Raw genomic sequence first — 12,068 nt, forward strand, 5'->3', positions numbered from 1 at the left:
ATACAGGTTCATTTAGAATAGGAGATACTTTATTCTTACCTTTAACCATAATTAACTAATACATGCGGCCTTAACTACCCACTAAAGAATTAGGCCCACTGTTTCTATCTTTTAGGCATGCATGTAAATACAATTCATCAGCAGAGGTAACCAGTATCATTGATCAAGTGTCACAGAGATGTATAATAATCAACTCAAATTTGGAAGGGGGGGAGGGGGGGGAGAGATCAACAAAGGGGTTTCCAGAATTTTGCACATAACTTCCTCTGTTACTTACCACACATTGCTATCGAGCCCTTCAATTCGTTTTGCATTTTTGTGCTTAGAGGCCATTGTCTACAAAATCAAAACATATAGACAGAGGGGTTTTGTTAAGGATCACAGAGTACTATATTGTTCATCATTGTTCCATTGCATGACAAACCCTTCCTCATGCCCTTTCAAATATACCATCACTGAATAAGTTCAATAGTATTAGAGAATTACAGCTTTCATAATTGCTTGATTTAGTCTAAAAGAAAAACAATCAAAATGGTAGGGATTCTGATTCATGCCTATGCAAAACCACTGAACACAGGGCAGAGGAGGAGACCAGAAGGGAATTTAGTTCTTTATCAGTGACTTACAAAAAAGAAAAGTGAGATCTGTGTCCTTTTGCTTTTCTATGCTATTTCAAGAAAGTCTGAAGGACTTATTCTCCCCCCCCCCCCCCAAGTTCTCTTCCAATTTTAAAATAGTGTATTTTCCACTCAACTTTCCCTAAAAAAATAAATAAATAAAAATAAAAATAAAAAAATCAACAAATGACTGGAAAGAGGAAGGACTATAACATCAAAAAAAAGTCTAATATGATTTGTATTTTTATTCAGAATTATAAAATAAAACACATTTCAAATGCATCCAAGTAATAACACTAAAATCCAATTAACAATAATAAAAGTAAGATTTTGCAACTGACAATAATAAAATAATAAGAATAAGACATCAGAAACAGTTAGAGGAAGATATGATTTTTGTTACAGATTCAGTATATACACTCAGTCCTTCACTTAAGGGTGGAGAAAACTCACAAATAACAGTGCTCCCTGTAAAAGTAGGGGAAATCTGACTTGACACTTCTGATACTTTTAAGGTGAAAAAGGAGGAAAAAAAGAAAACAGGCAAAACTTCTCCATCCTCCCTTGTACACTCAAGACACAACCCCATTCATCCTGTCTGTAGGTCAACTTCAAAGTGGAGATACAGTCAGAACTGTTGTAAAAAGGGTGCCTACTCCCATTGTACCCGAGTCACAGTACTGACTTACTAACACAGCCAATTTTTACTACTGCTAGGATTGCAGAATCCGTACAGCTATAAACTAAAACAGTTTTCAATTTCAATTTTCCGTCTGTAAGTTGAGCTGGCAGAGCTGACCATTAGAAAAACATGATTTGACTTCTAGACTTTAAGAAATCATTCAGGAAAGCCATTCAATGCAAAGGCCCAGTCCTGCAAATGTGCACATGTAACTACTGCTCTAAACAGCCTCCACAGGTCTCCATCAGACTGTCTGTGGCAATAAAGTTGTGTGTGTGCATAACTGCTGCAGGAAAGGGGCTGTTATATCAGAATCACTTTTTTCCCCCTGTAATTTTACTGTAGGAGCCAGATTCCAATCTCAGACATGTGGCAAAAAACTCATGAACTTCAGCACATAAACACCAGTTTATTCCAACGAGACATTGATTCTACTTCGGACACTTAGGAAAGTGAAGGTGAGATTAAAAGAGAGTTATAATAGGTTGTAGTATACATCACTGAATAGGTATGCATGCCTAAGAAGAGGGGTGTCAAACATACATCTCACAGGCAGAATCCGGCCGGTGAAACTGTTCCACTTGGCCTGCCAGTAGTCTGTCGGGCTGCTGGAAGTTGGACAGTATGACCTGCCACAAAATTTGGGGTCTTTGGCCCCCTACAGACATGGTCATCACCAACAGCTCTCCAGACCCATGCTGCCACCTAAATGTGGCTTTGTGCTGCTGCCTGACCCCAGAATCATGCTACCTTGCAAAAGCAACTCCACATTGCTTCCTGAATGCAGCCCCACCCACCACAGTAGCTGCTGGCCCTGCAGATCCAGATCTAGACCCCATCCTGGGCCCAAGGTGAGTTTGACATCCCTGCCTTAGAAGATTAATCAAACTTTGATGTGATGAGCTGGGTATAGATGAGGCTGGTGTCTGGACGTGATATACAATAATCTCAATATGTTATTATACATATTTCAAATAAACACTTTGAGCAGCTCTCCTGTTCCTTTTTCACATTCTAGACTTCTTTTCTTATTATGAAGGAGTAAGATGTCTAGCCCTGAATTTCTCTAGTTCCCAATTAGAATTCTGTATGCTGCACTGGACAGCTCATTCTATTGATCTAAGATCAATTCAGTGGCTAATCACAAAAGGCTTATCAATTGCAAGACTTTTATCACTGAGTTTCAGTACATTTAAACGGTATCAAGCATCTCTTTCCTGGCTCAGATTTTACTGAGAAGTAAAAAAACCATTTCCTGTTATCATCTTCATACTTCAGATCATTTTGTGTTCAAATGTTAATAATTAGAATCCTCCTCTTCTTTTTCTAGATACTGTGACCCTAATTTTGAATCTGATGTTATAAAATGAAATTGCTGGGCCTATATTAGCTATTTGCTGTTCAAGGTCTTCATTTCAAATTTGGGTTCTAACCTTGCTTTCTCCTTAACTTGTAAAAGGCCATGGAATTAACTAAAATAATTAAAATGAGGTATGACTACAGGAGCAGAGCCTAGTGAAGGAAAGGTCTTTCTTCTTCCTGGAAATCTCCAGGTGGTGGTGAGGATGCTGTGACCTCCCTACATTTAACCTCTATTTTACATCCTCAGTTGTGCTACTGTTTCCACTGTCCTTCAGTCCAAGAACTAGAAAATATTAATTTAAGGTCTGGTGCTATCATAATACTAATCAGCCTAACAGGATCAGTGTCAATCAGAGCAAGATATCCCCCCATCAAGAACTAAACATATGGCCTCCAAGTACTTTTAGCATCTCCCCCCATCCCAGACTAGTTAGATTCAAGAGAGCATGAATAAGAAAGGACATGATTAAGAAGGTAAAATATTTATCTTTCCTCAAAATACAAGGAGAGATTTAATGAAAGTGAACAACAAAGGCATGTTCATACAAGCGCAGACGTGTGGTATGTGGTGCCACAGACCCATCTGAGGCTCCACACACCGCAGATGCAGGCATTCCCCATGTTTTCTGACCCATCCCGGGTGTAAGAGAACACCCTTTTGGGTGCCTGTCACTTTAAGAGCTGGAGCAGGGAGCTGCCAGGTGGCTCATGAGAGCGGCCATTTTGGAGAGCTCTGTTATAAGAGCAGAGCAGCTTATGTTCAGCTGCCTGGGGAGTAACATTGCCTGGTGCAGCTCTTGCTCTTGGAATATCTTGGAGGTAAAGGTGAGGCTATGGGGAAGGAGGCGGCCTCATTGGTCCTGGGCATAACCTAAAACTGCACTCTTCAGGATACGGAGGCCTGGTGGGACTGCCGGTGGCATGGCAGCCCCACTTAAATACCAGGACTGATCACCTCCCCGGTGTAAGATGGGTAAGGGCACCTAAACCCCTGCCCCCACCTTTGGGTGGGTTACAGAGAGAGTTGGGAGGGGGGGGACAGGTAAGCTTAGGAGAAGCGCCCGAGTCCCATGAGGTGTTGGATCCTGGAGGTGGGCCAGGCACTCTCAAAGAGGAGTACCTGAGCCCAAGGGGTATAATACCCTGGGCCCTGAGGAAAGGGTGGAGTGAAGGTCAGGTATGCTTAAGGAAGAGATGCACCTGAACCTGTTGGGGTGGAAGCCCCTAGGCCTGAGTGTAAGGGGCAGAGATGTGGCCTGAGAGAGGGGCATAGTGGTCCGGTGAGGGGCCAGGGGTGAAGTAGGCCCAGAGCTGAGCAACTGCTCAGTCCCGTTTGGGTGAGGGTCACAGGAGAGGCCCAAAAGACCATGGCAGGGCTGATCGAGGGGTGGAGAGCAAAGCCTGAGGATCTCTGTGTAGGGTGGTATGAATGAACATGGTCTGAATAGGCAGTGTGCAAGGGACTGGGTGAGAGCCGGTGGCATGCAAGAGGCCCCAGTGAGAAGGGGATGGCATGTGCATGGCCCAGAAGGAGGCAGTATGCAAAAGATACAACTGTATGCCCAGTTTGCCCCGGCCCTGAACCGGAATATCATCACACAGGGGGACATCAGCAAGGCATGGGACATGTATAGGGATGGTAGGAGCATATATATATTGTCCATGTTCATTTCGGTGCACGAAGGGCAGCCTACCACCTATTTTTACATCATAACAATTTACCAACAAGGTGCGGCAGGAAAACAAGGCAAGCAGTTTGCCCAGAGACAGGAGCGGAGCCATGCTAGTACCAGGCCTGGAAGATGCCCTAGTCACACCGGGGTTAAAAATAAACAAAACACACCAAAAAAAAACGGAGTGACACACATGGCAGCAGTGCACACTGTCCAAAACCAGAGCCTGGCTGGCTGGAGCTATGCTCCAGCTGCCGGCCAGGCTCCCCGCTGCAGAAACGCTGCAGCTACAGCTCCTGGAAGTCCCTAGAACCCTAAGTAAAGCTGCTGGGACTGGTACGGTTGCTGGCCCCAGCTTCCCCTACCAGGGTAACCTGCTACACGTCTGAGTGCACGTGGCATGGGCATGCTCCAGGGACAAGTAGCAGTGGCACCCCTGTGAGATCTGTCTGTATTAAGCCTATTGGGTCCCCCTGAGTTGGAACGTGTGTTTCCCTGGGGACAAGTAGCAGTGGCATACCTTGTAATTATTGAAAAACCTTCTCATATTGGAGGTTTTTTTCCAAGCTAATTTGGAGGTCTGTTTATACCCTGACCCAGTCTGTTTAGATGACTTAACTATCTTATATCCTATCAAATTTACCCAAATAGTCTAATGGATCATACAGAAATCTAACCTTTTTCTGGATCTGGTAAAGGTCTTGGCTTCATTAACAGCTTATAGTATGAATTCCATATTGTATTCAAAAGCTTGTCTAACTTTATCCCAGACAGGCAGTTGGTTCAATAAAAAGCATCACCCACAGAAATCCTTGCCTTTCACATAATTCCTGGACCATTATGGTCACAACATCACTCCAATGCTACCATAGCCAGTCTGTGCATTTAGTATAAGCACTTGCTTCCATCAGTATTAAGCCTACTGGATCTTCCCCACAAGTCTGAACATGTGTTTCCCTAGGGACAAGTCTCCCTTGTGCGCCTGCATCCCTGGCCTGTGCCCTAGCAACTAGACTGTACATTCTCCCCGGTGTCCATTAACACTACTTTTAAAGATCAAAACAGAAATGCAGGGCAATAATCACTATTATAATACCAGCATGGTTTAATCTGTGATTGATTGGAACAAAATTTATTACAGTCTTCATATCAAACGTCTAAGATTAGCATAACAAGCAATAATGCTTTGTGGACTTTCTCACTGAGGATGGATGAATTTCAAACTGCCAGGCAAACATTCATTTTTTTTATTGATTTAGTGAACTAAACCAAAGCAGACATCCAATCTAATATATGCTTATTGGCAGCATCAAAAACTTAGTACTTCTCTAAATAAATACTGCATGACATACATATACTGTAATCTATGAAATGATCGAATACGTACAGCAAGGGCTGAAAATCTGAAGGATCTTAAAGAAGAAACTGTCTTCAGTAGTTGTGTTCTAATGCCAAGACAGAGGAAGCGTTGTGGAACAAAAAGCATGCCTGCATAACAATCCAAAAGTTAAGGAAAAAAAATCACACGCCTACAACTAGTATATTTACAAATACCAAAAATGTGTATTTGCTCTACAAATTTAAGTAATTTTTGTCTGAGATTTTCTTCCCACTTCCCTTGACATCATTTTTCATCAGGCAAGTATATTATTACCCCATTATATATAAATATAAGAGCAAACCTTTTTAAATGACATGGCTACACAACTTTTTTTAATATAATATAATATAAAACAAAATTTTCATCTATTTGACAGCATCAAAATAAATAATGGCCTCCCTTCACTGAAGATAGATGAAATTAAAAAAAAAAGTGTAAGGTTTAGACGGGCAACTCCTAACAGGATATGAAAACGCTTACCTCTAAATCCACTGCTTCAAATTTAGCCCAGATTAGTAGCAGTTAAAAATGAAAATATATCATTACTCTTCATTAGTCTACATAAATTGGTAACCACAGTGGGAGTTTTTACAAATACATGCTCACATAACAAAAATCACTACCACAGCTGGTAAAAGGGCTTGATTTGCAAAAAATAATAGAATGCCCAACTTTGAAAATTAGTTCTTGTTCAAGTGTTTCAAGCTGGGCACCCAAAACTGATCCATCTAAAAATCTCTATCACTTAGGAAATCTAAGTCTATGCACCGTTTTCTTCTATATACATGCATTTATTAAGATTAAACAGGTTGGATAAACATCACATTTATTAGGGCATGAGATAATATACCTACAGGGGGCTGGCCATATAGAGTAACAGACAATTCATGGTACATAATGACCCCATAATCCAAGGCTATACAAAAGGAAAAGAGTAAGAGCAGTAGTACAGGACACACAATTTCTGAACATGCATTTAGGTAAACATATAGGATGGTAATGTCAAAATGACTTGATCATTAAAGAAAAACAATAAAACCTACACATCTAATTTAGAACTACAAAGTCATAGCAAAATAATTAACAACTTCTGAATTACATAACTGATTAAAGAACAAATAGAAAACTTGCAGGCTGTAGCACAGTGGTTCTCAACATTGTTAGATACAACGCACTCCTTGTTAGACTCAAGGCACCCCTTGAGATATTCCAGCTCTTAGTACTGTTTCATTTTTTCAATTATGGACAAATAATAGATCAATTCTTCTGTTGCAAATAATTCAGAAAGACTGCAACAACTCAGAATATTTTTATCACTACAGATTCCAATTCCAAATCTCTGGGTTCATCTTGTGAGTCATGTTTGCAAACCTAACAGTACTAACACTGCATGGCACCCTGTGGCACCCCTGAAAGGCTCTCAAGGCACCCTAAGATGCCACAGCACCCTGGTTGAGAAACACTGCTATAGCACTTGAGAAGGGGAGGGAAAACAGAAATATAAATTACCTCTCATAAAAGAGGTATACTAATTACATAAGGCCGAACTAAAAGGATTTAGTGGACTATAAATGAAGAAGAAAAACCAAAAGAGAAAACAAATTGTGCCTTAAGGATGGCACAATCCTCTGTTAAAGAAGAATGATTTATTCCGTTCGTTCAGTGTGGATCTGTTTTGAAAAGTGGTTCTGTAAAAAAGGTATGCCGGAACTTCATACTTGGAGCCTCCAACTAACTTCATGTCAAAAGTGCTCCAATCTCAGCTTTAACAGTCAAGCTAGATTTCTTGTCTCAGACTTTACCACCTGAAACAAGGGAAGTGCAGGCCAGATCAGACATCAGTGATATCTGTTCAGTCTTACTGCCTTCAATAATTTGCAAAGATAGGACTGGAACTTAATAGGGAATTCTGTTAATGATCCACAACAGATGATGAGCTTCTTCAGTTCTGCTCACCACAGACCTAACAGATATAATGAACAATTACAACTTCCTCTTAATGCCGAAGTCAGAAAACACAACTCTAAATATAGAGAAACAACAGATCTGTTGAGTAAGATCTGCGCTTGTTTTCAAAGTCATTTTTCAGAATAGCAATTAATCCATGGGAAACGTTATCATTGTCATTTTCAGCAACTGCAAAATGAAGTTCCCTCCACCTACTAAAACTTTTTTCATAAATATATTAAATAGCACACATACATAGTGTGCTATTACTTTTTAAGATGATACAGCAATAATACTATTCTTCAACTGTTAGGCCATAGATAAAGTTTGCAAGAAGTACAATAATTATAGTATTTGTACAGTAAATTTGAATGCTGTACAATAAATAAGCGTGAAAGTGGTCAAGATAAACAATAATTCAGGAAGGTCTAAAGCAGTGGTTCTTGATTGTTTTTAGATTGACACCCATCATTAAAGTCACCCTTTTGTTAAACTCAAGATACCCCTTGAAAAATGCCAGCTCTTAGATTTTTAGACTATGGAAAAACAGCAGAGCAATTTCCTTTGCGAAGAATTCAGAAAGACCACAACAGACAGGTCAGAATGTACTTAGCACTATTGATTCCTATTTGAAATTTCTGGTTTTATATTGTGAATCATGTTTATGCACCTAAGAATACATCACTGAAAGGAGCGGAGAGCACCCCTGGCTGAGACTCTCTGTTAAAGAATACTTTAATTTGAAAGAAAATATTCATATTTGGTTAATTTTCTATCTTCAGAGGATCTTAGCTTTGTATCATCCCTCATGTGCACAGACTCACTAATTCATGTTACACATATGACCATGCTTCTAAAGCCGAGTTGGTTGCCTCACAGGGAAAGCAGAACTCTAAAGTCTTTGTAGAATTCTAAGTGAAGGTGAGAGAAACTAAAATATCTGCTATTTATAACTATCCCATAATAAGGAAAAAACATATTTGTAAATTTCTGCGATATGCAGTATTTTTTTCATTCAATACATTTTGACAATGATTTAGGCAATGATTTTGCAATTCCAACATGAATCTGCAACACAGCAAATACAACAGCACTATAATATTTTCAGCAGTTATTTCACAGAATGCAAACGAAGTGTAGCCTTGCCTGCTGCACTTTCTACTGCTCTATGTATGAGTTAATGAGGACAGAAGTCAAAATGAGACTAGAAAAAGAACAAAAACAATCTTGCATAATCTTATACATACCAGGAATTTTTCACGTGAGTGAGACTACTTGAATATGAAAGGCTACTTACACAGTGCAAATTTTTTTTGAATCCAGGTCAGAGTTTGATAAACACTATAATGGACAAGCAAGCTGAATGAAGTCAGAGCACAGCATGAGGCAACATGCAATATACTGCTCAAAGCTTCAAACCTGGACCACTACTGACCTGCCAACATTTGAATGCAATCAATCTGGAAATTGCTGGAAATTGGAAATCATCTGGAAATAAAAACTGGGACGTATTTTTTAACATCACTGAAAAACAGTGAATTGTAAAAGTTTCATATAGGGCAGACTGGATAAATTATCAACACTTTGCTGAAGAATATCAACAGGGAAAACTAGGGTCTCAGCATGTAATAATGACGCAACTAGACTTACTGGATTGCCTCTGTTGCCACCACATTTCTGTTTATTTGTTCAGATTTAAAGGGAACCATTATCAAGATTGATGGGCACAAAGCTGAAAATGCCCCAATAAAAATACTTATAAAAACATGCATTTTATCTCCTATAAAAACACATCTTTCTCTCCTGGCACACACATGAGTGCCTTCCAAATGAGTCTGTTCCAATGGGAAGCAACACAGACCTCCTGTGCATTGTCTCTGGAAAGCAAATACATGACCTGCTACTATGTGCACACTTTCATAAAAATCTCCCTTCCAGGTTTGCTATTGTACAAGACAGATGGATACATTTCACAGGACACAGGACTCTCTAGTACCATAGGCACAGACTTTTGTTTTTGCCAGTGAATGCTTGCAGAAATAAAAAAAAAACAACCCAAAATGGCGCTTTACTTTAAACTTGGTGCGTTCCCATGCCAAGCCCCGCGCATGCTCAGAAGAGGCAGCGCATTACTTCAATCCAGCTCTGACACCAGCATCTGTGAAGATCAGGCAGTTTAGTGGGGCTCTTTTTGGCACTTTTATGTAATAGCTAAGGTTGAAATAATGCACTGCTGCTTCTGGTAAAGGGTGGGGGGGCGGATTGAGGGGAGGAGTTGATGTCTGCAAGCAGCCTGCAGCCATGGCTCATGGGTGCTAAGCACATGCTGTTTTTTTTCAGTGGGTACTTGAGCCCTGGAGCACCCAGAGTCAGCACCTATGCCTAGTACTACGTAGGAGAGTTCAATTTCAGGCAGTGACACTTTAAACAGTTTGTCAATGAATTTGCTCTGCGATGGTGCCAATATGCTCTACTGTGCATAAATTTAGCTAGAATAAATTTAGCTCATCAAAATGGAGCTTCTTCCAGCCCAAAAACACTATTCACTTTTTCAGCTCTAGTCATGCTTTTAAAAATTAGAATGTTCTCTAGAAATACATACATTATTCTCTTTTGGATTTTTTTTCTTTTTTGCACTACCCAGTCTAACCAGTTATAGGCTCCCAACTGACCAAGAGGTAGGGGCTGGTAACTCAGAAAGTGTTCAGGAACAGTTGAGAGGAGTCGACACGTGCAACATGACTTACAGAGAGAACCTGCACCTCTGATTACTGTCAAACCTGAACCTCTGATTACCAGATACTTGGTGCCTGCTTACCAGGTGCTTGCTGCCCATAAAGAGTGGAAAAGCTAAGGAGCTACTTGGACGAGAAAAAGACAAGTGACTACTCTTACAGTCCCACTCTTCTGCAGTAAGGGACAGAGAGGAAGACTGGCATGAGGGCAAGAAGCAAAGTTTGCTTAATAGGACTGAGGAGATATGGATGTGTAGCAAGGTAGGGATGTGTGCCAAGGAAAATAACATCTAAGTTAGGTGGGACCAGAAGACTCTGGGGAAGTTTCTTGAGAGGGAGAGGAGCTCTTCTGTTCACCTGGCAACCCTGGGTTATTCTGCTCCTTATCACTTTAGAAAACTGCCTTTGGTCCTTTCCTCAATTCTCTGCTCAGCACCCACAACCCACTCCCTAGTATCCTATTCAGTCCTCATCCTCTTGGACCCAAAATAAGATCCCAAATGTCCCTGCTTCATACAACTTAGCTGCTCTCCAGTGTCTGGAGAAGTCATTCAATATCAGGTCAAGGCACTCTGCACTGCTAACCAAATGGCATCCATCCTGATGGTACATCATAAGTTTGTAACCAGGATGTGAGGCCAAGTGGGGAAAAAACCCAAGGAACTGAGTCAAAATAAACCAGTTTAACTTTTATGCCTTTGTTTTGTGTCTTGAGATAAAAAGTAAAACCACCGGTTTCTTCTCTGTCTCTCATATTTTATAAGAATGAGAACAGTTAGCAACTCTGGTTACTCTGAACCATTCATTGTTCTTCAGTTTGAAGAAACTCTCAGGCTCCAATGCCAACATTAAGCACATGCACAGGTTTGCATGCTGTGAGATACCCTGTTGCTGCAGCATCTTGGAGAAGGCGACACAACTCAGGAATCCTGTACACTCTGCAGCCCCCCGAACACAACATTGGGGTTACGTATTTCAGAGCGCCTCCCACAACTCAAACTGCGGTGCTAAGCTGTGCAGCTTTAACAAACCTTGGTGCCCAAACCACCGCTCTGCACTGCAGAGAGATGCAGCTGCGAGGAGAACGCACCGAGAAATAGGAGATCCTTTCTCAGGTTTTACTTGCGTTGTTTATAATAATCAAGGCAACCCAAGAAGCCATCCTTTAAGGCTGCTGCTAAAAATGGTGGGGGGGCCTATGCAAAGTCAGTATCCCAAGAGGCCGGACGCTCTGCCTCAGGCAAAGAAACACTGCCCGTTCCCGGGAGCACACGTCGGTGCTATTCTCGGCTCGGCTTGGCTCGGCTCGGCTCCTCATTCCTGCGCCACAGTGCGGACGGGGACGGGGAAAGGTCTTTCTCACTCTACCATTGGGAGTCCTGTTGCATTTCTATCCCACGAGCTTGCGTGCCCCTGCGTAGAGAGCGCCTTACATTTGAGAGCTGCTCTCACTGCTGGCCCAATAAAAGGTCTCACCCTCAACCCTTACTCCCCTTCCCATCAGGCAGGGCCCGGCCAGGGGCGTGCATCGAGGGAGCGGGGTGCGCACTTCACCGGGCCGACACCGGGGCAAGGCCTGCAGGCCCAGCTCCCGCCAGGCAGCCCCGCCCGCCCCGGCTCCGGTACCTGCCCACAGGCCGCCGGACCCGCGCCGGAGATCCCGTCCACTCC

At 41.7% G+C, this 12,068-nt stretch overlaps 1 protein-coding gene across 11 annotated transcripts in view; it reads right to left on the reverse strand.

Moving 5' to 3' along the window:
- Positions 1-12,068, reverse strand: part of KYAT3 (kynurenine aminotransferase 3) — a 35,560-nt gene that overhangs the window by 22,936 nt on the left and 556 nt on the right. For 2 of the 11 annotated variants that reach the window (XM_006032319.3, XM_025214032.1), the window contains exon 2: positions 278-336. In XM_006032319.3, coding sequence (XP_006032381.1) covers positions 278-333 — 56 coding nt within the window. In that variant the 5' untranslated portion in view covers positions 334-336. The other 9 variants (XM_025214029.1, XM_014524032.2, XM_014524029.2 and 6 more) reach the window with 9 other exon arrangements.

Source organism: Alligator sinensis, unplaced genomic scaffold (genome assembly GCF_000455745.1).
Source record: "Alligator sinensis unplaced genomic scaffold, ASM45574v1 scaffold736_1, whole genome shotgun sequence".
Lineage (NCBI taxonomy): Eukaryota > Metazoa > Chordata > Crocodylia > Alligatoridae > Alligator > Alligator sinensis.